Consider the following 26,487-nt stretch of genomic DNA (forward strand, 5'->3'; position numbering starts at 1 on the left):
GACTTTAAAAGTTTGTAAATTTCGCTGACAAAAGCTGTTGTTAATCGCCAGCTAACTGAATCAACATGCCATTAAAGCAATCAGTTTGGGGATCGCATTGCATTACCAGGAATTTTTCATATATTACCATGAAGTGAAACTCGATCCCGGACACACATGACGTATACGCAATATGCAAAAAGCTTCACGTGGCCTTCAGAATGGGTGGTGAAGGCGATGCAATCGAGTGGCAGCCGTTGCTGCAAGACTGCAGCTGATGGCGCTGGTGATTAGTGCAGCAATGGCTAAGATGTGCTGGCCAACTGTAATAACTACTGCCAGGCACTGGAGGCACTGCTAAAAAAATTAATCGCAGAGGAAGTCGGACAAAGAACTAGACGACAGTTGCCAAAGAGAGTTCGATGCGTTTGGAAGTGCCGTAGGAAACTGTCGGATTAATCGTGATTTGCTCAACGTGGCGTATACGTAACGCGGCTTGGCAAGTGGCAAAATGAGTGAAAAGGTGGAAAAAGCGGAGGAGTCCGCAAAGGAGAAAGTCAAGGAGGAAGTCAGCAAAGATGATTCGACTTGCGTTTTAACGTTTGACACACATCCCTACTTTCCATTCCTGTTCGATCCGTATTCGTCATCCAAATATGGCTCACAAGTGAGGGAAAGGAAGATCGATCGATGCCTGAAGCAGTTGCAGGATGCGCTCAAGGAAGGAAAGTATGTTATCCTTACATATTATTAACTATCTATATTCATAGAACTTCAACTTATTATTAATAAGGGGTTACAAATAAAGTTTGAAAATAGGTCTTTCAAGTTTACAATAGTTACACTTACACATAAGTTCACCAAATTTATTGCCAAGCGAATGACTTCATGAAGCAATCGCACCTTCTTTGCCTACTACGTGCACCCTTAATCACCATCAATTATGTTCACTGTCAATTGGCAAATTGACAAACGATTGCAGTTGGATTTGTGTAAATAATTCAGGGCGAAGCCCACTGCCAGTCCGGGCCAAATTCGACTTGTCCTCCGGCTGGCTGACTATTCATAAGGATCAAACGCACACAGACAGACATACATACATACAGACACATGCAAGCTGGCATTCCAGTTAACCCGAAAGTGAGTTGTCTTGCGGTTGTTGCTGTTGCTTGTCAAGGGGCATTAGCATTTCAGGACTGTAACTAATCACAAATGATAACATTTGCATGTGCAAACATAGACGCACACACACACACACCCACACACAGTGGCACACACAAGGACGGAGGTGCGGACGAGGCTATTTGCATACTTAAGTGTGCAGTTATTACCTTGTTATATCGATATAAATAACAACTGCGAGGCGGACGAACACAGATTGCGCCTAATGAATCCTTGTTTGTTCTAATAAGTTTTGAATGCATTATTGATTTACACATTGACCGGACAAAAGAGGGACTTAGCAGCAGATTAAAATGGCCAGAAATCACCACAGGAATTGTAATGTTTAATTATGCAATGGATTCAGTGGGAAATAATAAATTCAACATTGTTTAGAACATATTCGCCAAAAGCCCTTGATTAATCTTTCTTTCTTTCTTTCTCAATTGCGCAATTTGCACATTCATAGAAAATACCTTTTATCAAGTATACGCCACGTAAACCGTTTGACCAAGACATATCCCTTGGCAGCAATTAAATCGAGGAGCACACAAAATGCAAATGAAAACATTTAATTGTGTTTGCATGCAATTTTCCCATATCTACAGTGACCACCCACTGCGGGCAGAAATGAATATTTATTGCCAGCCAAATGTCAAACAAATTAAATAAGTTAGATTGCATTTTAACGGTGAAAACACTCGGATCAACACAACAAATAATATATATAAAAGTGAGAGAGTTCCTATCTCGATTTCTGATTGAATTGTCACATTTCATATTTTTCCGATTTTCCGACTGTTTCTATTTTCAGCTTTGCTCTATAAATAAATTATAATATCAGAAATAATTTGTTGCACATTTCGTTTCGGTTTGCCAACCGCAAATACGAATCAATGGCACAAACATTTCGTTCGAGTTCTGTAATATTTTATGAAACACGAACAAAAAAATGCCAACAGAATACAATTGCTAAAACTACTATAATAATAATTAAAACAAATAAAAATAGTTGCGGTGAGATAATTCACAGAATTTATGCGGCAAAGTCAAATATGATAATTGCAACTTTCCGAGGAAAACGGGCAGTAGAAAATAAATAACAAGTTGAAAGTGGGAGTAAGTGGTTGGCAAATGTATGCCATATTTAAATTAAGCCAAAGCTGATTATAATTGAAATTTTGGTACGTCAAATGGTGCAAAAATAAATCGAATAATTACAAAAATATTTACTGGCATTTCATTCCGTAAAATGGGACAAATGTAAAGGTAACCAGTTGAAAAATGTGTGGAAATTGCCAGTTAAGTTAAAATACATTTATCATTTGAAGAGCTGCTGTTTTAAATAGTAATTTTATTGAAAATATTTCTGTTTCTCAATACAATATGTGATAAGTTAGAACTTGTGTACATTTAAGTAGTTTGCAGTACCTTAAAGAAATTAATTAAATTGTTCAAAAATCAATAGAGCCATAAGTTGAAGAAAGATTTTTTCGACGGCCTTCTTGATGAATATCTGAAGAATTCCGGGCGATTTTCTAACTGAGTAAACAAACAAGATTTCCAATCTTAAGCTCGCTTCCTGTTCCCATCCCTCAGATTTTCCACTTTCCTCGGCATGGCTGCTGCAAAACTTTATTTCCATAAAGCGGCGAGCATAAAATTAATTTACTAATTGATGAGGCCCTGATCTCAATACGCAAAATACCCCGACGAATTATCATCATCGTCGACAATGCAAACAAGTTGAAATTCAATTACGCGAGCGACGCAGACGATGGAGGCGATGGAGACGTTGGAGGCGAAGGTTTCGAGGGAATGGGGCTTTGGAGGTGGAAACTGAGAAAAATAATCATAAGGCTGCGAGAAAACAAAGCGAAAAACGAAAAGCGAAAAGCGAAAAAGCCGAAATGGAAAGGGAATTGTGAACTGAAGTGGGGCGGTGGATGCGAGCTAAAGAGCGATAGCAAATATAAGTAAATAAATAAACCGAATAAACTGAAAATTTATTGAAGAAATACGCGAGTCGCACAAACAAAGGCAGCGCGAATGATGATCAATCGCGTGGGGCTTTCAGAGGAAGAGGGAGGGAGAGGGGGGGAGTACCATATAGGCGACAATACGCAACCAAAATCGGCGACGATGCTGTCGATAAACCGACTTAAATCTCACACCCCGACGACAGCGATGGATGACGCCAATGAAAAAGCGACGACAAACGACGACTTCGACAATTAGAATCCAAGCGTTGCCCTGTTGCCCATAAACAGATACAGATGCAGAGAGAGAAAAATGTATCTTTGTATCTTTACCTATATATATCAAAAATATCTACAATTTCTAGTGCTTCGCTGGGACTTTAATCACCAGAGAAAGGACTCCCAGCTTATGATACATTTGTAAACTTATACATTTGCTCCATCACTTTCAAGTAATTCACTTCTTTGCGTGTATAAAACCCAGATACAACTACATCTACGATTTCCTATAAAGATACAGCGACACTTCAAGGTTCCAAATGGGTCCATGTGCATCGAGTGATTTCACAATATTTAATAAATAATTTCATAATGGCTTCGCTGACTACTTCCATTCCGAAATTCAAATGAAAAAGTCACCGAAAAAGATTTCGTTCCTCTTTGCACATAATTTAATTTTCGTTGTTTTTTTTTCTCGTCTGCATCTTTTAGGTTGTATGTACTCAATTAAAAAGCAAAAGACCAAAGCAGCAGCAAAATGGAAAATTATTCCGAGAATCGTTTGGCGCTAGCTCGATGTTAAAACGGAGAAAAATTGAGAGTTGGGGGCGAGGAAAGCGGAATTTTCCTTATTGGGCGAAATGGAAAAGTTCAGAGTTAAAGATAATGAGGTGGCAAAGGGAATGGTGAGGGATCGCAGGAAGTGGGTGGCATCAACCCCCGATAAGGCAAGAAAACTTTCGAAACTTTTGTCTTTTATTTGTGGGAGAGAGGATTTTATTAACCATAATTACAAGTAATTCTGAGAGTTTTCGCCCAACCTAAAACTTTAAATTACCCATCCAATAATTTTTATAATTGTTAAATTTCATCAACAAATTTAGTCTGTTCTAAAACCATTTCGTATATTAAGATAATAACTTACAATAATAATTTACCGAAATAGTATGCTACAGTTTCCAAAAATATATAGTATAAAATATGTATCTCTTGACATGATTTAATTTAATTTTCATTTTCTTAAGCACTTAGACATAAACATTTTCTGAACATTCCAATGTTTTTAACAATATGTTCACCACTTAATTGGCTTTGCTTAAAACTACTATAAGCAATTGCAACATGTTTCGAAAGTATTTTCCGCAGATCTTCCGCCTGCCTAAGATGATTATAATTATAAACCAAGGCAAAAACTTTATTTATCGCTTTCGGTTCACTTAAGGCCTCTTCTCCTAATTCTTTGCTCATCTTTCTCGATTTTCACTTCGATTTCCATCACAATTCAAGAATTGTTGCCAAGTTCCATACAACTAGTTGTGTATTTTCCCTTCGGGATGGCCCACGAAAACATTTTGTTTATGAACAAAATGTATTTTCAGGGCAAACGGGGGAGAGGGCGGGAAAATGTATTTTCATTGCTTTTGATATGGGAAATAATTTACAAAATAAATTAAAGCCATCTGGCATTAGCAGATCGTTGGTGGGCGCGTCTTCTTCAGCGGAATGTGATCCATGAGTGGAAAGTTCCAGTGGCAAAAGCACGAAACTAAACTCGAGAAAAACGCTTCCGCCATCGCTGAGCGGTTGCCAATTAAATTCCAGGCACATCGTTTAGTTAATTAAGCCATCTCAATCAGGGAGACTCAAAACTCTGCGACCGACTCTGAGACATTCGCCGAGTGACAGCGAAAGAACAACAATAATACGAGTAGTAATGCGAGGAAAAGGCATTACTACTCGTATTATTGTTGTTCTTTCGCTGTCACAACAATAATACGAGTAGTAATGCGAGGAAAAGGCATTCGCATGCCATAAATTAAAGAACAAATTATGCAAATCGCCAGCGAGGAAAGCACATAAAGCGGGCGCAAAGGGGGAGGGAGGAGAAGGGGGGGGACAGGCAACCCACAACGATGACGACAACAAGTCACCCACAACCCAGAACCCACAACTGCAATTGCAATTGCGGAATTAACTGCACTTGGCAGCAGCTGAAGGGGGCGGGGCAGTGGCAATACTCGGATGGCAGGCAAATTAAAAACCCAATGACGGCACAAAATCATAAACAAAGCAGTTGAACAGTTGAGCTCAACTGCTCAGAGTTAAGGAGTTGAGGAGCAGCCAAGTGGAGGGGCTTCCAAGTGCCACAGACAGAGGCCATCTTCCGATGGCAAAAAAAGGTACAAAAGTAGCGAAACAAAGACACCCTTGGGAATATAAATTCAGCGAGCTTTTACATTTAAAACTCAGTTCATAAACTCTAAAACCCCATATACCCGGCAGCAATGAGGTGCATTTTGTAGGGAGACTGAGCTTTTACTTTGCCGGCGACAATTAATGTGATTATGCTAATTAATTGCCTTGATTAAATATCAAAGCATTGGACAACTGACGCTTGACGCGCAGCAATGAAACAATTTCTATTTGAAATGTATTGCCTAATGAGTGGAAATCCGTTTTATAAGCCATCGGAATCCGGATTGCTCTTAACCTTTTAGCTTGCAAATAGGTTTTAATAGATTTAAAACATCTGGGGGCAATTTTAATATTATTTACAATTTCTAGTCAGATTGGAACATATGTATACACCAACTACAGCACACTTAAGCTCGTATAATGTTTCATAACTTTTAATATGCAGTTTATTAATCCGCGTATTGTTTAAATTAATACCAACCCCATAATATGCTTTGATAATCTCTCATAGGACCCTTTACACTCACCCTCGCTATCACGCTGCTCTTCAACCATATAATTTACCATGGCAAATGAACAAATTTTCAATTCAGTGTCCTTCCACGGAGTTTATTAAATACATATATCCATAAATAACGATGCCGGAACAACAATGCCCGCCGGCTTCATATGCGTAACCCCCAAAACGAGCCTCATAAATGGCAATAAATGTCGTGGCACTTAAGGGTTAAAAACTCGACTCGTAAACACCCAAAGAACTACTACTATAGAGTTCAAATCAAAAGAGCAGATTGCCAAACGCCCCAGCGGGTGATCAGCGCAAGAAAAAAGGCATTAGAAATACCCCCTAAACTCCAGCTGTTGTTCTTCGCCTCGTTTAGTTGGCTGGCTGTTTATGTTAAACATGCACTTTCGATTTGGCATATAATTTTTTAATACTGCCAAAAGATCTTTAGGTTTTGCGGGGTGGAGGGCGCCGCCACCCGCTGATTTGTTTGGGTGACAAAAATGTCAAATGACTGTACACAGGGAGAAATTATCACAGCGTTGCCATTAGCATACATGCATCTCAAGTTTCTGTTTGTTATGAAGATCTGGTATAAAAGAAGTTTATAGTTCCCAGTATATTTTGTATAAAATTATTTAACATTTTATGTGTTTAGAAAGCACTTAAATTTTCTTCTAAACTCAGTCACATCATCCACTTTTATAAACGAACTAATCATTTTTTCCGTGAACCAAAATGTTTATAAACAAAAGAAGAAGCGAACAGTTCGCTGGCTTGAGGTTAAAGCTAATGCTGATGCCAGCGAAACGTCCTCCCGGATCGTCAGCTGCTGTCAAGGTGCGAGGAGACATCTACTTAGCTCCTGTCAGACATTTTCATATTCATAAGGCTCCATCTCCAGCTCCTCCTCCTCCTCCATCTTCCGCTCCTCCTCCACCTCCATCTCCGGTTCCTTTCTCCGGCTGTAATCCCAGCTTCTCGCAGTCGCCTCGCCCGATTCTCGAACATTTTTCCACTGTCTCTGGATGACGGGAACGGGCAGATTGTGCACGTGTCAATTGAAATGAATGTCGCCTGGCGTCCCGCAGTCGCTGTCCTCGTCATCTCAGCTCCCCCTTCCCATTCTCCCCCCTTCTCCTTCTCCTTCCGTTCCGAATCCCTCCCTCAGAGTCACCCACTCCAGGCCACGGAACAACTGCGTATGACTAATCTTTGACGGTGGCTTTTGTTGTCGTCATCGTCTTTGCCAACGAAATTGTCAAGAAACAAAAGGCAGTTGTTTGACCTGAGGTGGAGGTGGGTGTCTCCCTTTGTATGCTCGGCTGGGAAGTACCCTCTAACGAGAGTGTCACCAAAATAGCTAAATTTGCATCTTCACATGGAATTCTTAATTAGTTCATTACTTATTTAATGCATTTAAAAAGAAAGGTGTGCTACAGACAAAGTACATGTGAGTAGGAATGATTTTTTAAAAAGGGCCTGAAAAAATATATGTATATAAATATTTAAAAAGACTTAAGATATACCCTTTCATTCAATATAGATGCATGTGTATTTGATTTATCTTCAACATATATCTTCAACTGTTAGGAATATTGCTAACAATGATTTGCTATGACAATGGAGTTATATTACTGAAAGATGTGCCTTTCAAATTGGTTCTCAAAATATGTTGGCTTATTTGCATAAAAGTTTCCCCACCTAATCATATGTAATTCGTATGTTGACATATTACACCCGACCGCCAGGCCGCCAAGCACTCAAATTCAAACCCTTTCAGCTCCTTCAAGGATAAGCTCCTTCCCAGCTGCACTTTTGCTCTCGATTCCAATACCCCGAATCCACTTCCCAACCCTTTGAAGCCCTTCGAGATACAAATACGTACTTTCTCCTCATGCACTTGGGCATCTATTGACTGGGAGTGCAGCATGTCACAATGGCAGCCCAACCAGCGGAGAATCATTTGGCAAGCTAAAGGCAAATCGCAAATCCCAAATACCAAACACCGAAACCAAAACCAAACCCAAACCGAAACCGACACTGAAACCGAAAAATACAAATACACGACGAGTGGAGAGCGCTGAGCGAAGAGAGAAAAATTGCGTAGCAGTCGAGCATTAAACCCCTAAAGACACCCTTAAGCACCCTCAAGTATTTACATTTGAATTTCACACAAATAAACTCGTCGACTGCCAGTCGATGTAGATTCCTTTCCTACCCATCAGCCGTCCATGGTATCCCATCCCATGGTATCCCATCCATGCCACGGCCCTCGTTTGATTTTTTCCTTGCATTTCTGGTCTGGCGGCACGGCATCCCTTTTTCCTATTTCGGCATCAAAATTAATAATAACAATAAATTGAAAATGGCAGACCGGCGGAGCGGCAGAGCGAGTGGGTGCCAGGGGGTGGAACGGGAAGCGGACTTATAACCAGGAGGTATTGTACCATTTTACGAGTGCATGCAACAGATAAGGAAGGAATTGTAGTAGCTCTTACAAACTTCAATATGCAAGCGTGTCTGCAAAAACTCATTAAAACATTAATAACTATGAGGGGTGGTGGAAATCTTTGAGCTTTACTTTTAATACCTAAGACAGCTAGAGGATTTTGTATTTGTGAATAATTTACAGAGACCACAGAACTAAGTCAATTTGGAACTCATAATAAATTAAATATTTTGTTTTAGTTACATTTTGGCTTATAGATATTATAAGGTTCGAATCCAATCTCTGTTTAAATGGTATTTTAGTTAAAACTTAAGTTTAGTCCTATTAGTGTGACCCGAGCTGTGCATACATGTCTATTCTGCCCGACTGTCTGTTTCGCTGCGACCGTGAGTGTGTGTGGTTGACGGCTTTTTCGGTTTCCATTGCAATTGCATTTTCAGCACACAAAGTGGGGTGAGTGGAGTGCAGGGGAGGGAAGTGGGGTGGACTGGGAAGTGGGGTGGGTGATGGCTCATACCTCCATTTGACACTTGGCCAGCGTGTTGCCATTTATGCTTTTCCATATTGATTTTCCAAACCGCCCCGTCTCTCTGCTTCCCGGCTACCCGTCTTTGTCCGAAGTGCCTGTGTATTGAATTCCAAATGAATCGATTAGCCACGTTGCCTTCACTTAGCCCATTGATTTGCCATCGTTGTTGTCGCTTTTGTTGTACTGTGCTGTTCTCTTTTCCATTTTCACATCCACTTCCACTTCCTATTCGTCCGTGGAACTCTTACCCCTGATTGTTGTTTGCTTTGCCTTGCATTTAATTAACTTTTATAAGCATTTCCCATCTCTGAATGGCAACAGTACTTGGCTGAATTACCTGAAATGCCAGATACTTTCGAGTGCGACTGCCCAATCGATTTGATAAGTCGGTGGCTTATTCAGTGGATTATTACACCAAAATTAAATAGTTATGGGGGTCAATTTACTGGGTAAAAAGAGCACCTCTTCCTAAAAGGGTTTGAGTTTAGTAATCAGTTAATTCGATTGCTAAAGGTCAACGTAGGCATTCTAATAAAAGCATTCACCTTTAATACCTCTGAATTCATTCAGAATGGCTCATTTAACTAATATATATCCATGAATAAATTAAGCTTTGCCTAAAAGCAATCCTTAGAAAAAATGAGAAAAGGAGAACTAATGTTAAAGCCTTATTTGTATATAGTACATCCATCTCTCTGTATTATAAATAAGCTATAATTTCCAAAGTCAACTTTCACTCATATATACAATAATCTTATGAAACACATGTCACAATTACAAGTAAGTGCCCCGCTGCTAATCAAACTCGATCAAACACAATTTGAACAAACTGCTGCCCAAACCGTTGGCCAATTAAGACTCATTTCAATTTGCAAACGATTCCAACTGGCGCAACGCAAGGACTCAAGTATCTGCTACCCTATAGCATTTCCTCAAGGACGACAATTTGAAACAATTTCCTTTCATTATGCCTTCCAATTTTCCCTCGCTGACTTTCAACACTTTTAATTTGCTTAGGCTGCCGGCAGTCGGGCAGTCAGGCATTCAGGCATTCAGGAGGCAGGCACAAATCGCATCGTTCAGCAGATCGCCTCGAGCTCCCTTTTGGAAGCAGCGATTTCTCGGGGTTTGTTGCGGATTTGGCTGGCAAATTTTATTAGCCTGTCCTGGGGGCTCGACTCGCAATAAGCAGGGCTCAAGGATAACCGTGGCCAGGCGCTCAGCAAAGCCAGAACCTAAACGGATCTGAACGGGTGGCGAAGCGGGAAACCAACCCCGCCATTCAAACAACATCCGCACCACCATCGCCAACACCACCACCACCATCACCATCGCCAGCGCCACCACCGTATCACCACCACAGGGCTCAGTGAGTGGTTTGACATTTGTGCTGACGCGCGAACGTATGCACACAAGGATGTGGACCACGGCGACAAGGGGGATGGGTTTCGGGAAGAGTGATGAGGATGAGGATGTGCACGGAGCAAAACGATTCATTAGTTTGAAATATTTGCTTCCCTGCCAAGTTAATTACCTAATTACCCTATTACAAGTGTTCAGAATAGGCCACACTTGCGATGGCAAGGCAACACTTGTAGTTTTAGTGTGACCAGGTGCACATACGATTCAAACTACAACCAGTTTGATCTATGCCTCAATCGATGCCTCAATCTCAACCGAATTTGAAAATGGGCCATTTCTACGAGGACAATTTTTCTTTCTGTGCCAAGATGTAGATGTTAAGTCTGAGGGATTGCTGCCTCGCCAGGGTTGGAAGTTGCGCCGATAATCTCGATAATGAAGTGACTTCGCCTGCATGGTCATGCATCCTGTTTGGCTTCCTTGTTTATCTCTCTCCGTCTGCGCTTTGATATCCGGCTGGCATTCAGCATTCAGCGTCCAGGATCCAGGACTCAGCATTCCGGATTCAGTTGGCAAACCCTTAAGTGGTGGGTTTTTTTTTTATTCGTGCACGGCATCTACTTGCCTCTCTACCTCTTGCCACGCAGACTTTTGACCATTTTGCACGGAAATTGAATTTAAATTGGACGTTTTTAACCCCGGCGTGCGATAATCTCAAGTCAATACACAGAGAAATCTACATGAGACTGGGACCTGGGACCGTGGGTAAGGTAAGACGGCTACCGAATGCGAGACCCTGACAAAAGGTATTGCGTAATACCCGGGCAACTTCTCCGCCCTGCGACTTATCCTCCGTGGCAAATGTTCTTTTCAAATTCTATTAGCAAACAAATTTACTGAAAACCAAACACAAGAACCCAGCAAGAGGGTTGCTGGGTGGTAGGGAGGGAGGTTTTCTCGGGTCTCTCGGTTAGGTAAGACCATGACATACAACACGTTATTTGGTGTAGATAAATGAGACAATTGTTCCATCTAATTATCTGATAATGCCAGCGATTTCAATGATAATGAAGCGATCTCACCGCGTAGCAATGTCGAGCGAAGCCGAACGAACAATGGGAGAGGCAAACAGCCCTTTTGGTTTTCGGTTGGGGAATTCCTCGAAAGATTCCAATCCAAATGTTTGTTTAGACAGAATTGGTTATGAATAGAGCTTTGAGCAAGCCATGAAGTGGCGATGAATTGGCTTAAGTGAGATGGAGCCAGGATCGCTAACTTTACAAATTGGTTGATAGGTTATTGTTATTTATTACTCGGATGAATAGGTATGTACATGCTTGATCACCTGAAACTGACTTAAAGAAGTACATTTAATACATATTTTTAAAGAATTATTTAAACCAGTTTAATTTTAACCATCAAGTTTAAGTTATATTTCAACTATGTAAGTGCCTAAAAAATAATATCTATATATTAACCTATTTTTCACTTAATTTTAGTATCAAGGTCACACTGCCAAGAAAAGTGTGCACAGGCTTTAATATAAATCTGAAATTAAGCATTCAGATTATTTATTATTCTCTTTGTAATTTGTTGAAGTGCGTTTTACAGGGTATTTCCTCCCTGCATATGTTCTTTGTTGAAAGTGGGTATCTCGTCGCCTCTTGAATACTAATTCCCTTTCACGTCCACCGAGTTTGCTTATTGCTTTTCATATTTTTGGTTGGTCCTTCGTTTTTGTATTTATTTTTGTCCATTTTTTTAGCTTTTGCGTTTTGCGTGTTTAACCCTTTGAGGTTACATTTGGCGTGTGTTCGGGGACACCCCACACCCCCCGACTGCTGGCAAAAAAGGTTCGTATTTGGTATACGCACCATAAAAAAGTAAGCGGAAAAAGCTGAAAAGGATTTCTTCGACAACAAAACAAGCAAAACCGATGAAAAGTAAAAGGCCAAATAAAAATACATGAATTTCTAGGTACATATATTGTACATAAGTAAATGGCCATGCGTTTATATACGTTTGCACACATATATCCTCGTTCATTTTATTTATTTTCTTTGGTATATTTAATCGCAAACGATGACGCAAAAAGAGTTCAAAGAAGGCAGGCATTATGAACCCCGAAGTAACCCCAACACCAACACCAAAACCATATCCAGACAAGGGGCTGCTGGCCAAAAGATGCTGGAAGCTGGAAAGGGGTGGAAGGGGTAGAAGGGGTGGTCCCGAAGGGGTGTGCACAACCCACACCTCACCTCACCGAGGACATTTAACCCTTACACACTCGGGCAAACATGTGCGTCGCAGGGAAGTTATTATTGTGATTATGATGATTGCCGTTCAAATAATTTCGAGTTTGAGCTTTGACTTGAAAGAGATTCCGTTTGCTGCTGCCATGATCTACCCCTCTCGACTTGCCATCATCATGCAAATGACTCAATGAATGGGATGTATAAGAACGACCTCTGAGCCGGAAGTTGTTCAGGTAGTCAAACAAGGATGTTCCTCCGATAAGACACCCTGTTTTGATCGCCGGCGAGAGCGCAACAGGATGTACATTAGGAACCGCTAAGAGTCCAATAAAACGCTACCCGGGGGAGATCGAAAATAGAAAGAAGAAAGGCCGAGGGAAGAAAGAAGTGAGGGAAAGTAGTAAAGCCACCACCGAACATAAAAATATAGGTGCACTAAGAAGCAGCCGAATGGATATACCTAAATGTGAACAATCGGTTTGCAATGTGAAGGTTTTTGCCTGCGGAAATCTAAGTCTGTCACAGGGAATAAAATTGGAAGGAACTTATTTGCAGTTTAGCAATATATTAAATTGTATAAAGAATTGCACTGAAATGTATACTTGCTTACAATCAATGTGTGTGACAACTGATAATACCCACTAACATTTCCATATCACATGCAACATATGTATCAGCACTAAATCATTTGAGTCTATAAATGGGCACTTAATATAATATAAAATCATTAAATAAATGATATAAATTGGCCACTAATCTTGAAATAAGTACCCATTTTTCGCGGTGTAGATAGGATCAGTCCCCACTAAAACCGAACCGCACAGGGGCATCGCTTGTTCGTAGGCTTGTGAAGAGGCTCGAAGGCCTTTTGTCAACCGGGGAACAACAGAAGCCTCGAGTAGGCACAACTGCGTCACCGTCAAGAGTTGGCTAGACAGGATAAGCAGGAGCTGCAGGAGCGGCAGGAGCAGAGGCCCGAGGACCGAGGGTCGAGGGCAGGAGGACTGAGGACTGAGGACACTGAAAGGCAGTCAACAAACGGCAGACAAAACAGACAATTATCGGGCCACGCAGTCATGGCACTTATATCATGTGTGTAAAGCGATATTCCAGGCCATCGAGAACATCGATGGAGTGGACTTGAATGGAGTGGAGCGTGCTCTCTTTGTTCCGCGAGTGTACGGGTATCAGTGAAACTGGCTCTTAATTCGTGTCTATATCCCTAGCTGTATCTGTATCTGCATCTGTATCTGTATCTCCACAAGCTGTGTGTTTGTATCTCCATCTGTATTTGTGGCGTATCCTTGACATTCGCCGTCGTTCCGCCTGAGGAGCTGCGAATTCTTTGCGCCCAGGGATTCTCGTTTGGTGAGTGGTGCGGTTTATTGGTTTGTAATAAGCTCTTTGAAGTGTTTAATTGAAGCTTTTGTTAAGCAATTAGACGGCAAAGTGAAGTCGCGTCGAGGTGTTGCCGCCTATTGGTAATTGCCCAACCTAAGTGCTATCTCCGTTTATTATGATGAAAGATAACGTTTTATCGGCGCTGGGGGAGAACTTCACGAAGCGATGTGGAAAATTGGGATAGGGGTGAACTGATTTTTACCTAACCCAGCCAGCCAGCAGCATTGGTTGTACTCATTTACCTTCCCTCTCCTTAAATATTATTTATTGTAGCCGCATTTTATTTTTGTGTATCTATGGAATGTAAGCAGACAGCCGATTGCATTCGAGCATCTTCCACTGCAACGGCAACGGCGGCGGCAGCTTGTTTTGTGCCAGCCGACACAGAGATACAAAGATACAAAGATACACGGATACCCAGAAAAATGCCCAGATACAGATACATTAGCTCGTAGGCAAGCAGTTGGGTAGTCACTCAGATTCAGATTCCGATTTCGAATCCGAATACGAAAGCGTTTCAGCGTCGCATGCAAACGCAAAAACAAAACAAAATGGAATTATCATTGACCGCCGATCATGATCATCATCGCGATGGAATACAAACACCATCGTCATCTGCCCTCTATCTGTATCTGCATTTGTATCTGCGTCTTTGTGCGCCTTGGAGGCGATCTGCTCTACTATATCTCGCTGCCCTGATATGATCGCAAACTGACTGATCCATTTGGGCGATGACTGCGTGAGTGGATTATTCTATGACGGCGGTGATTTTTGAAGGTGGGAACTTAGGGTTTGTTTGGATTACCTTCATTAGATGACAAAGAAGAATCGCTCAGCGTATAATTTAGAAAAAAGGCGGTTAAGTGCGTATTCTGTATAATTTTGTCTAAGTTGTTCACTTAAAATTAATAGTGGTGCTCGACTGTTTATTCAATTTTATTAAAATTAATAGTGGCAGACTTAAATTTCATTAAATTGTTTTACTTTTTCAATGCATACCAATGTATACCATTAATTTAGATGAAAATGTTTAAAGATTGAATGAATTCAACTTATGGATTAAATGGCTCTTATGATCTCCCATTTCTTTTCTTCTGATCCCAGATGAATTTGACCATCTCTAACTTCGGTTTTCCCATCACCACGCATTTTTCCGAGGGAATTTTCCTCTATGTTTGTTGTTGCTGCCGCTGTGTTGTACTTGATTGTGGCATAATTTCTCGCTCGCCTCCATTTATACAATCCCTCACTGTCCGTCTCTATCGCTCCGCTAGCCCCATCCCCCTCGCACTCGCCACAACCAAGTGCAACGCATAACTTTTTTATTTGTTTGGTATTCATCTTATTTCGTTTAATGTATTTTTATTTTCAGATTTTTTGTTGGCTTGTGTTTTCCATATTTTTTTGTGTTTCAGCTTGTTTGGGGTTTTTAAGGTAATTTTGTTGGCGAAGAGGGCCAGTTCTTGTTGTTTTTGGTGTTGTTGTTATTGGTATTGTTGGTGTTATTGGTATTGTTGGTGTTATTGCGCATAAGTATTTTGTGTGTTAATTTGTTCGTCGTTGGTGTGGTTGACGGGTTGGTTCAGTCATTCAACTATATAAAGTATTGTCGTTCCTTTGCCTCTCATTTATTATTCGTTTCGTTTCGATTTCGTTTATGTACAACGCACTTTTCACGTTGTTGTCTTTGCTTTTGTTGTTGCTGTTTCGGTTGTTCGTTGTTGGTTGTTTGTTTGTTGTCGATCGTTGTTTTTATTTATCGCTCTTGTTGTTGCGCTTTTGAAGCGTGGGCATGTGGCATCCACTTTTGTTGTAATTGCGTCGGGTAACTGCATGAATAATTATTAAGTTATTCGAGGAGGGTCATAAAATGAGGGGTATGCAGAAGTACTGCACTCACCCCAAAATTTATGGGATTTCTCCCTGATATCCGACTTATTTTTAAACGTGCTCAATCATTTCTTGAGGGGGCCGCATAATTAATCGACAAACAAAATAGGGTCTTCTGAGGAAATGCATTCTAAAATGCAACTGAAAGCAAATACAAAATGTATTTCAAATGTAATATTATTTCTTATTTGTAAACTATATTTTAAAGGAATCAAATTTACCGTTGAATTCACCTGTTTCTTATATAAAATACATATTTTTTGTTGTTCATTTCAAGTTATGCTCATTTCCATAATTCCTTTTCAAAATTTGTATTCAGCATTTGTTCACAATAACATTAAAATTCAATTACTTTCAACCACCACTTCCTGAAATTCGATCTTGTGGCGCAAACTGAAAAATGATGTCTTAAAAGTAATCCAATTTCCAATCTCCTGATATTTCATCTCGCTGCCGAAACTCAAAAATCAATTTTAATCTCTAATAAAACCCAATTTAACACTATTAAGCCAGCCTGCAGGAAAAACCCGAGCCAATTGCTGTTTTCAGTGGCTTTAATTAGGCCTATTAATAGAGAAGTTATACGCCCGGTGTTAAGCCACCATTGCCGTATCAATTTACCGCACAGGGAAAAGGCAAAAAACCAAAAGCAAAAAAAAAAATCACCCAGAAAACTCCTGGAGTTGTAACGCTCACAAAAAAGAAAAGCAACGAAAAGAGAGCGGGAAAGAGGAAAAACATTTTCATTCATTCCAAATGCGAGAACAGGAATCGAGAGAGCTAAATAGAAATTCCGATGGTGGAAGGCATCATCATCATCATCATAATGATCACCAACGCCATCGTCTTGTGGCTCATCCTCATCCACTTCTCGGATGTCTTGAGGCTTCTTTTTCGGGCTCTTTTCGCTCGGCGGCGTTGTGATATTTATGTTTTCATCAAAAGAGCAGGCGAACAATCAAAATGCGCTGCACTCGAGACTCCAGAGCAGGGACCCAATGAAAAACACACCGATGCAGATGCAGATACAGATACAGATGCAGATAGAGATACGGATACGGGTGCGGGTTTGGGTTCGAGTTCGAGTTGGGTATTACTACAGCTGCAGGTACAGATACAGATACAGATACTTCTGCTGCAGCTACAGATACAGATACAGATACAGATACTTCTGCTGCAGCTACAGATACAACTACAGATACAGATGCAAGTGAACTGAGCTAAGGTGAAGTGAAGAAACTACAGGCAGGCAGACGGCAGCAGGCAGCATTCAGCAGGCAGCAGGCAGCGCTTTAACCTCATATTTATCCAACAGATACTTATAGCGGAGCGCAAAAAAGCAAGCAGCGACAAAAGAAATGAAGGCCCCTCAGTCCCCACCAAAGTCCCCACAACACTGAACCAAATGCCAAGCCACTTCTTTGCATTAACATGTTATTAAACTAGATAATCATTTAATGTCATTCGATAACCAATAACAAAGTAATTATATTTATATTTTTGTTTTAAAATCAGCCATTCATACATTAAAATTCGAATTAAAAATGATTTAATAAGTAGAATTTACCGCTTGATTGCCTTAATTTATATAAAGTAATATTTAGATATTTGATTTTTAAAAACATGGTTGTATATATTAACCGTTTTCTTAAGTTTCATTTTGGACTTAGAAATAATTTAAAAGAAGCGATCAACATTTTTTTTTTTAGTTTTAAATTAAACTTAACTTCATTTCGTTTTTTAATTTCTTCTGTGAGCTTAAAATTAAACTCAACATTAATTCAGTTCTTAATTCGAATTTCAAGGACTAAAAAAATATCCCTATTCTTCATTGCTGACCTCGATAAATATAAGAAATATATAAAAAACACAGATCGAGGGGAATAAAATGTTAATAAATTTAAATAATTTACGGTGCACCCGAAACGAAAAGAAAATACCCAAAGAGACAGTGGTAAAGAGGGGGGAGGGTGGGCAGGGGGGAGCGAGGCAAGTACAGGCAAGAAAACAAATTTCAATAAAATATTATTACGCTTACGTTTATCGAACGCAGGCAGCGAGCGAGCGAGTGAGTGAGTGTGTACGGGCATGAGTACGAGTACGAGTACGAGTATCTTGCAGATACTCAGATACACGTCCGCACTCATTGTGCGAGCTGCTCGACGTCGTCGGAATTCCGATGGCGATGATGAGGTTGCCGCCGATCCGATGGAGAGGATGATGAGGTTCGGCTCAGTTCAGTTCAGTTCGGTTCGGTTTCGGTCGCCAAGCGTTATAAATAAACCATATCCATCAATTGCTTAACTCAAAACAGCGCTAAAAGATACAAAAGCGATACAATAGCAGCAGCAGCAGCAACAACAACAGCAGCGACCGCAGCGCCACATATAAAGATACAAATACAGATTCAGATACAGATACATTTGCCCGATCCCAAAACGAAACCCAAATAAAAACAAAAACCCCGAGCAGCGCAGAGCGGAGGAAAAAAATCATAAACGAAACCGAGCAAAGAGCGAGAGGGAAAAATAAAAAAAAAGCGAAATAATAAAAATAAAAACGCCAAGAAAATCGTCAGCGTCGACTGATAAAATGCATGAAAACCAGTGGGGGGAGGCATGGGGCTAAATCTCGAAGTATCTGCCGGCAAAGAGCCACCCAAGTCCCCCCCTTCGCCGACGCCCCTGCTGGCAACCAAGTTCCTCCTTGATTTTTCCTCTTTCTCTGCCTTTTTCCTCGCATTTATGCTGCTCTCGTGAAAAAAGGAGAGCCCAGCGTTTGGAGGGCGGTCCAGGGGCGCCCGAACGGGGGCACTGCAGGGTCTACAGTGGCCCAGGGGGGTAGGGGGGTTGGGGGTAGGTGGGAGCGGTGAAGACGTCGTCGTTGTCGTTGCCTTTCTTTCACTTTGTGTGGCAGCCAGCCAAGCACTCAGCATAATTTTGCACGCTCTTTTTCTCCTACGTTTTTCGCTGATTATTTTCTGCAGACCCCAAACTGGGGGGAGCGTGGAGGGGGGTTTGGGGTCTTGGCGGGGGCGAGGACGGGGGCGGGGAGTACCGACCTGCACGTGGAAAGGTGTCTGCTTTAGACCCAAACCATCCATAACAAAAAGCAACAAAAGCAGCCAGCAAAGTTCATCGTTTACTGCCGCTGCTTTTGGCTTTATGTTTTTTTTCGGTTTTGTGGGTGCTTCTTGCTACCCTACAATTAGTTAAGTTAGCTCTTAAGCTTAAATATAAATATTCAATTGGCCATTGTATAAATATATTCAATAATTATATACAATTTTACCTATATGCTCTATAAAATATCTTTGGTTTGTTGTGATCCCCAATCTTTTGTTTACAATATACATATGTATATCTTAAAATAATATTGTTTGAGCTCATATCCCTAAGCAAAGTGATCCCACTATTTTTAAAATAGGAATATTAAGTGTTTATAATAAACACGTTTCCTTCAACTGATAATGCAGTTCCTGTATTCCTGTATTTGAATTCGAATTTGGGCGCACAGCTTCCTTTTTACGCAGCACGCTTTTCTCGCCCCTTCAAAGAGTTCGAGTATAATCGCTTTATAAGTGTATTTCGAGTTTCGCCCTTCAGCTTTTCATTTCGGTTTTTATTTCTTTCCTTCTGGCTTTGCCTTTGCACGCATTTTACCAGCGTTCGCTTTTCCGCCCAGCCACCCCCCGGCAGCAACAACAACAACAGTAACAACAACAGCAGCAGCAGTTGTAGCTGCAAAACAACAGTTACAACAGCAGTTGACGATGCTGCGCTGTCTCTGTCGCACCCCATATGACGCTCTCTTTCACTCGCTCACAAATGCGCAACATATTTGCCGACTGACCGACGCAGCGACAAACAGACACTTGTGCCGCCCCCCTGGCCGCCCACTTTCCACCCCTCCCCTCCCTCCCCACTCCTCTACGCGACCATTTCCCTACTTTCCACCTGCCCCTCCCCTTCCACACAGCCCCCCCACCCCCACGTTTTTTGCTATCGTCTGCTGCTTTGCTATTTCTCTTTTTTTCACTACTATTTTCACGCTGCTGCTGTTGCTGCTGCTGCAGTCTCTGATGTTGCTGCTGCTGCTGCTGCGATGTTGCTGCTGCGCTGGCTACATAATTGATTTTAGTGCTGCACTCGTCCAAATGCGTTGCATTCTGCTGCTGTTGCTGCTGCTGCTTCTGCTGGCTTCGCTGCCCCCGTTGGCAGTTACTTTCAACGTAATCTCAACATTTGTTGTTGATGTTGCTGCTGTTGCTGTTGTTGCTGCAAGTGTGGTTGCTGCTGTTGTTGCTGCAAGTGTTGTTGCTGCTGGCTTTGGTGTTGCTGTTGCTAATGTTGTTGCTGCTTTGAGTGTTGCTGCTGTTGCTGCTGCTCCTGCTGCTGCTGCTGCGAGTTCTTCTTCCAGCAGCAACATCAGCTTCCTAACTCCCCCTGGGGGCAAGCTCCACCCCACCGCAGTGCCCCCCGCCTCGCCCCTGGAATCCAACAACTGGTGGCAGTGCTTTCGTCGCTTGCTTTTGCTTTTGTTGCTGTTGTTGTTGCTTTTGCTGCTGGTTTGGGTTTTCGGTTTTTGTGAAAACCAGATTTTTGTCGTTTTATGCATTAAATTGTTTTTACAGCCGCTTTTGGCAGCCAGAACAGGGTGATACGTAAGCCAGTTATACTGACAACTTCGATGACAATTTAGATTTATGCGGTTTTAATGCATTTAAGCAAGCACCCAGAGTCATTAATTATCAACATGTTTATTTAAAATGATTCGACCATATTTCACATATTTTATGGGCACCCTGATTGGACCGACAAATAGAGCCAAAATAAAATTAAAATCATTATTAGGTACGATTTGTTTATAAAATATGTTATTTATGAATATTTACATTTCAATGAAATTATTAAACAAGAATGCAATAAGCAGCAAACAAGGACTTAAATTTATAAACGCAATTTAATCAGAATGCTTTTATTCCGTTTATCAACTCTGGAACATTCCGGAATAAACCTTAATGCACAAACCTTGTGGTGAACCTTTGGCCTCGCCATTAGCTAATAGTCCTGCCCACCCCCACACATCCCGGGACACCCTGTATGTGGTGCACAGTGCTCTGGTCTGCGTCGTCGTCACAGCAAAAGTAACAGGAATAGGAACAGGCACAGGAACCAACACACAACACACGCGCACACACACACACACACACACACAGTGGGTGGGGTAGAGCGGGGGAGGTGTGCCATAGCGAGAGGGGGAGGAACGACGAAACAAGCCAACAACCAACGCATTTACACAGATACAGATGCGGATACAGATACAGATACTGGCAGGATGAGGGAAATGCAGGGCATGGAGAAAACGGGGTGGGGAAAACGGGGTCGGAGGAAAAGGCAGAGGACCGGCAACCGGGTACCGGGCACCGAGCAACAAACAGACCCATTGTCCCTCCGCCACCCCCACACCCTCACCATCACCCTCGGCGGCAGCAGCAGCGGCAGCAACATCGGCACATCAGCAACAGCAGCATCACAGCAGCAGCAACAGCAACAGCAGCAGCAGCAACAGCAGCAAGCGATGACGATGACGACGGCCTACAACGCTGTACACCTCCTTTTACACACCGTGCAAACGCACACTCATGAGCACAGTAGTCCCTCGAATATTCGCCACCAACGTACATATATTATTAAAATATTTCACAAAGTTCTAAAATAAATATTAAATACGTAGAAGGGAGAAAAAGTGCTTACAAACAATATAAAATTATGTAGAAAACTGTATTCCAAAAACCTACGTTTTTAGCTTGATATGCCCAGTGATAAAATGGAATAGTTTTCTAGTAAAAATATGAACCGCTATAATGTCCAATGTGAGTGACCACTGTACAGTCACACAGGGATTTTAGCCACTCGTGTGTGAATGTGAGGCCTGAACTCAAACCCAAACTCAAACCCAAACCCGAAGCCAAACACAAACCCATAAGCATAACCCAATGAAGCAGCCTCTGCCAACGGAGCAACATCATCATTACTTCCATCATCATCGTCGTCAGCGCACAACTGTCGGCGATTGTTGTTGTTCTTGTTGTTGCTGTTGCCTGGTACTCGAGCCAGAAAAAAGGACTTCCTTTCGCACAGGACCTCGCTAGCCCTCTCGCTCAATCCACGGGCGTTTCATGGGAATTATGACAAGGACTGCCAAAAATCGAGCCAGAACATGTTAAATAAAATAAAACATAATTTTATGCCAGAGAGCAACAAACACATTAACACGGTCGTCGCAGCGCAGTCGTCGTGGTCGTCGCCGTCACCGTCGCCGTCGGCGTCGACGTCATCAATAAATCGCGACCCCAACAAACCACCCACAAAACACCCAGCCACCCAACCACCCACTGGAACCACCTTCGTACTCCGCACCCGAATATTGTGTGCCCACCTCAAACATTATACAAAAGCTTACAAGCCACGCATACAAACGAACTGTGTTCGCTCTCTCTCTCTCACACACTCTCTCTCTTTCACTTCGGCACATGCTGTCTCTTTTGCGCCGCATAGCGCCCTCCCTTTCTGGCTCTCTCGTGCTGTGCTCGTTTGTGTTTTGAAAATTTAATCTCGATATGGCAACAAATATGCTACAATTTCATTGAGATGAACACCCGATACCAGAAAGCCGACGAGAGTTTCTCACGCTGTGCCAAGCAGCGACGTCGACGGCGAGAGAGATGGGTATATGCGAGGCGAAAGAGATGGCACGAGGGCCCGAGCCCAGAAGCGTAGTAAATACACTACTACATTTTTCTGTGCTAATTGAGTGATAAATTGGGAGTGGATTTCGGCCCAGAGAGAGAGAGAAAGAGCGCGTGAGAGAGGAGAGTGGGTGTGTGTGTGTGTGTGTTTGCGTGTGTGGGCAATTGATATGCTCAGATTAAATTGTTAAATGTTTTTTATTCGGGTAATTAAAGTATTTCAATTTTGCGGTCTGCTCGGCAAAAGGGTTGCCAATTTATCAGACGGGGATTTAATGATTTTACCAATCAATGGAACTTGAACTATAACTTATGTACCAATGGTACATACATACATAATGAACTAGCAAATATCAATAAATAAATAAATATTTACCTTATTCATGCTTAACCCAGCTAAAAATAAAATATGTCTCTTGCCCTGCTGACATTTAAAAAACAATTAATCCCGATGGCGCTGCACACGCCGTAAATCATTCAAAAATCAACCACAAATCACAACAATTAAGACAAATGTGCTGAAAAATCTACTTAACGCAAACACTCATACATGCTCGCACACAAACACACATTTGCACGCAAACACGCATGCAGCCATTAAACGCTTTCAAAACAAACCCAATAAATGTCAGCTGCCCGCAAAAAGGTAGCAGAAAGCAGAAAGGTATGATTCTCAGACAGCATGCTGCCAAAGCAGAGCTCTGCACAGAGAGAGAGAGCGCCGACCAAAAGGTAGCAGAAAGCGGAGTAGAAAAACTACTATATTCCTTTTTTCCGCATGGAAAGCAAAAGCAAGGGGCCCGCGAGGCGAAGAAGTCAAACAAATTGACATACGTATACATAATTATTATTTTACTTAAGTGCTCGCGCGTCGTCGCCCCTTAACAGACCGAATGAATACGAAATACGACGAACTACGAAATACGAAATACGAAATCCGAAATACCAACCTGAAATAAATCAACCCGAGAGACAGAGAGAGAGAGAGAGCGCGCGCTTATCTGTGTGCGCTCCGTGGTTGCATTCGTGTGGGTGAGCAGCCGAAGTCGCAGCTGCACGGCATCGGCATACCGCTCTGCTCAGTCGGTCGCCGGACGTCAGCTCAGCTGCCAACTGCCAACTTCATTCAGTTCCTTTCTGGCTGCCGTCGAACGTTGTCGTCGTTCGGTTGAATCGAATCGAAAAGCGCAGCTCGCCAAAAAGCCAGGCCAAAATCTCAAAGCCACGGCTCAGTGAAACGAAACAGTTATCAGAAATTTTCGAAAAATCGCGTAATTAGTTTTTCGAAAAAATAAAAAAAAAAAACACCAAACACCAGCAAGCAACCAATTTCAAGTGGCAAAGTTCACAAACGAAGCAAAACGCAAACAAACCACAGCACATTTTTTGGATTAAGTGCCACATAGTTCCTGTTAGCAGCAGCAACACACACACAACAACCACTTGGATTACTATAAACAACAGTATTATCACATAAAACTAGCACAAAAAAATCGCTGAAATTTTCTTCAACAAAATTAAATCGTTTTTAAACTACAACAATTTGCTAGGCAACCAAAAAAGAAAATAGAAAGAAAATATTTAAAGAGAAGAGAAAAACGAAAACAACAAACTTGTGCAACATCCCAAAACAAATGTGAAAGCGTGACAAACAAACAAAAGATACGAAAAAACAAATGAGCAAAAAGTGAACAAAAAGTGAACAGAAGTGAAAAGTAAGAAAAAGTGAGTGTTTGAAAATGCTGCAGTGAACCATTTTGAAGCACAAAAGTTAACAAACGAAAAAACACCCAGCAACAATTTATAATAAATCCACAACAACAGCAGCAACAACACAGAGAGACAAGTGTTGTTGTCCCATGTATTTGTTGATGCCATGCAATTGATTGTTGACAAAATTCCCATGTATTCCAAACAAACAACGAAGCGCAATTCCAAAAAGTAAGTTTTGAAGAACCTCTCAAAGAATTGAAATTTGAAAATTGATAAACAAACTGCAAAGCAAACAGTGAAAAGTGCCCAAACCAAAGCAAACAAACAAACAAGCAAGCAAGCAAACCAGAAGAAAAACCCTTCTAGTGATAAACTGATAACAGCGGCGAAAGAGACAGCAACAAGCCGGGGGAGAGAGATAGCGTTCCACAGCTGCTGCTGCTGTCGCTTCTTCCTCTTCTTCACGTGGTGCACCTGTCCCAGCCAAAACAAAAAAGAACAGCAACAACAACAGCAACTACAACTTTAACATCAACTACGAACAACAACAATTTACACACCACGCGCTGTTGCCATAAAACCCAAAAGAAAAAGAAAACTTAGGTAAAATATCTAAAAATAAATTCCACTTAAACCAAAACAAAACCAAAAATGAAAAAAAGAAAAAATAGAGAAACATAACAAAAAATCACAGCAAACGAGCCAAAAGAATTTTTAAACTTCAACTTATTGTCGGTGTGCCTCTCAACTTGACAGTCAATAAAATCCGACTGGCTAAAAATAATCACACACCTGGCTAAAAATAAAACCATTTATAAACACAAAGACAAAAATTCTTTATGGCCATCAACAATTTTATTTCTTATCCACTAGAAACTTTTAATTGTTGTGCTTGTATCCAAATTACGAACAATCAAAATAATCAAATGGAATGTGCTTTTGTTTTTAGATATTTTATGTAAATTTTTTTTGTGCCTTTTCCTTATGCTTTGTTTGTTGTTGGAATCATGTGCATATTTATAAACCATAGCATTAGTTGTGTAGTTGAATTAGTTTTAAGTGTTGAGCAAGAAGAGTTACAATTACTCTCGGGCCAAGTGGTGACAATTTTATTAAATATACATTTTTAGTTAAATGAAAAGTTTTGAATTCATTTTTGTTGTCAGCAAATTACAAATATTTATGACCCAAAATAGTGACAACCAATAACATTGAAAAACCTAGAATAAGCCTACAAAAATATTTACTTGCCACACATTTTTAGAATACTCCCAATGATTTTAAAACCTACAAAATAATGAGGGGTAAATGTCTTCAGAGTTAATAAATTCAGTCCATTTATTTAAACGTATCAAGCACCAGCATTTTCAGTAAATTAACGAAACCGCCCAAATTAAATTCTACGAAACACGAAGACACCCTCGTTGCCGGGAAAACCCATTGAGATACTTTAAAGAGCCAGCCGGTGGATTCATTTTGACCGAATTCCCACATCAGCTGTTAGTTAGACCGCCTCCTCACGCCGCCCCCTCGCCTAATGCTCTCTCGCTCTCACGCACAGCTGACCCATAATTGACACGCACACAGGCAGACGCAAATAGACGCAGACACACAGACACACAGATACACCGATATACCGATACACCGAGACACCAAAACACAGATACAGATACACTCGAAAAGTATCTGAAGTGAAGCCAAGAAAGCATTCAGTTTGAGTTGAGTCCAAAAACATTTCGACCTACTGCTGTTGCTTTGTTTTCTACGCAGAGTAGGTATTCGTGGCCGGAGTTTTCCTTTTCCATTGAATCGTTCTCGAGAAGTAAATTGTGGATGTGGTTGTGGACTTGGAAATGGAAGTGGGTATATCGATACCGAGAAAGAAATTTTCCCAACGATCCGCTTCGTTTGCGAACGAGCGAGCAACCCAAGAAGCGAACAACCGAACAACCGAAAACAACCGCTCAAGTCTGTCACTTATTTCTCAGTTCGACAATGTTTTCGCCCATTTCCCGTGTGTTTGTGTTCGTGTTTGTAGCCTCTTCTGTTTCTGTTTCAGTTTCTTTTGTGGCAAGATGAAGGGGGGAACCCAAAA

At 41.4% G+C, this 26,487-nt stretch overlaps 1 protein-coding gene and 1 long non-coding RNA gene across 3 annotated transcripts in view; one reads left to right on the top strand and one right to left on the bottom strand.

The window, feature by feature from the left end:
• The first annotated feature begins 490 nt into the window (after positions 1-490).
• LOC122616604 (zinc finger MIZ domain-containing protein 2) overlaps positions 491-26,487 on the top strand; it is a 40,106-nt gene continuing 14,109 nt past the window's right edge. Inside the window, exon 1 of one of the 2 annotated variants that reach the window (XM_043792126.1) lies at positions 491-708. In XM_043792126.1, coding sequence (XP_043648061.1) covers positions 491-708 — 218 coding nt within the window. Of the gene's footprint in view, positions 709-23,807; positions 24,621-26,487 lie in introns of those variants that run through there. The other variant, XM_043792127.1, reaches the window with a different exon arrangement.
• Positions 15,206-18,203, bottom strand: LOC122616605. Its single transcript, XR_006325916.1, has 3 exons — positions 17,967-18,203; positions 15,939-16,069; positions 15,206-15,867 (listed from the first exon to the last, which is right to left on the bottom strand). It is a non-coding gene; the product is annotated as an uncharacterized LOC122616605 (long non-coding RNA).

This window comes from Drosophila teissieri, chromosome 3L (genome assembly GCF_016746235.2).
Source record: "Drosophila teissieri strain GT53w chromosome 3L, Prin_Dtei_1.1, whole genome shotgun sequence".
Taxonomy (NCBI): Eukaryota; Metazoa; Arthropoda; class Insecta; order Diptera; family Drosophilidae; genus Drosophila; species Drosophila teissieri.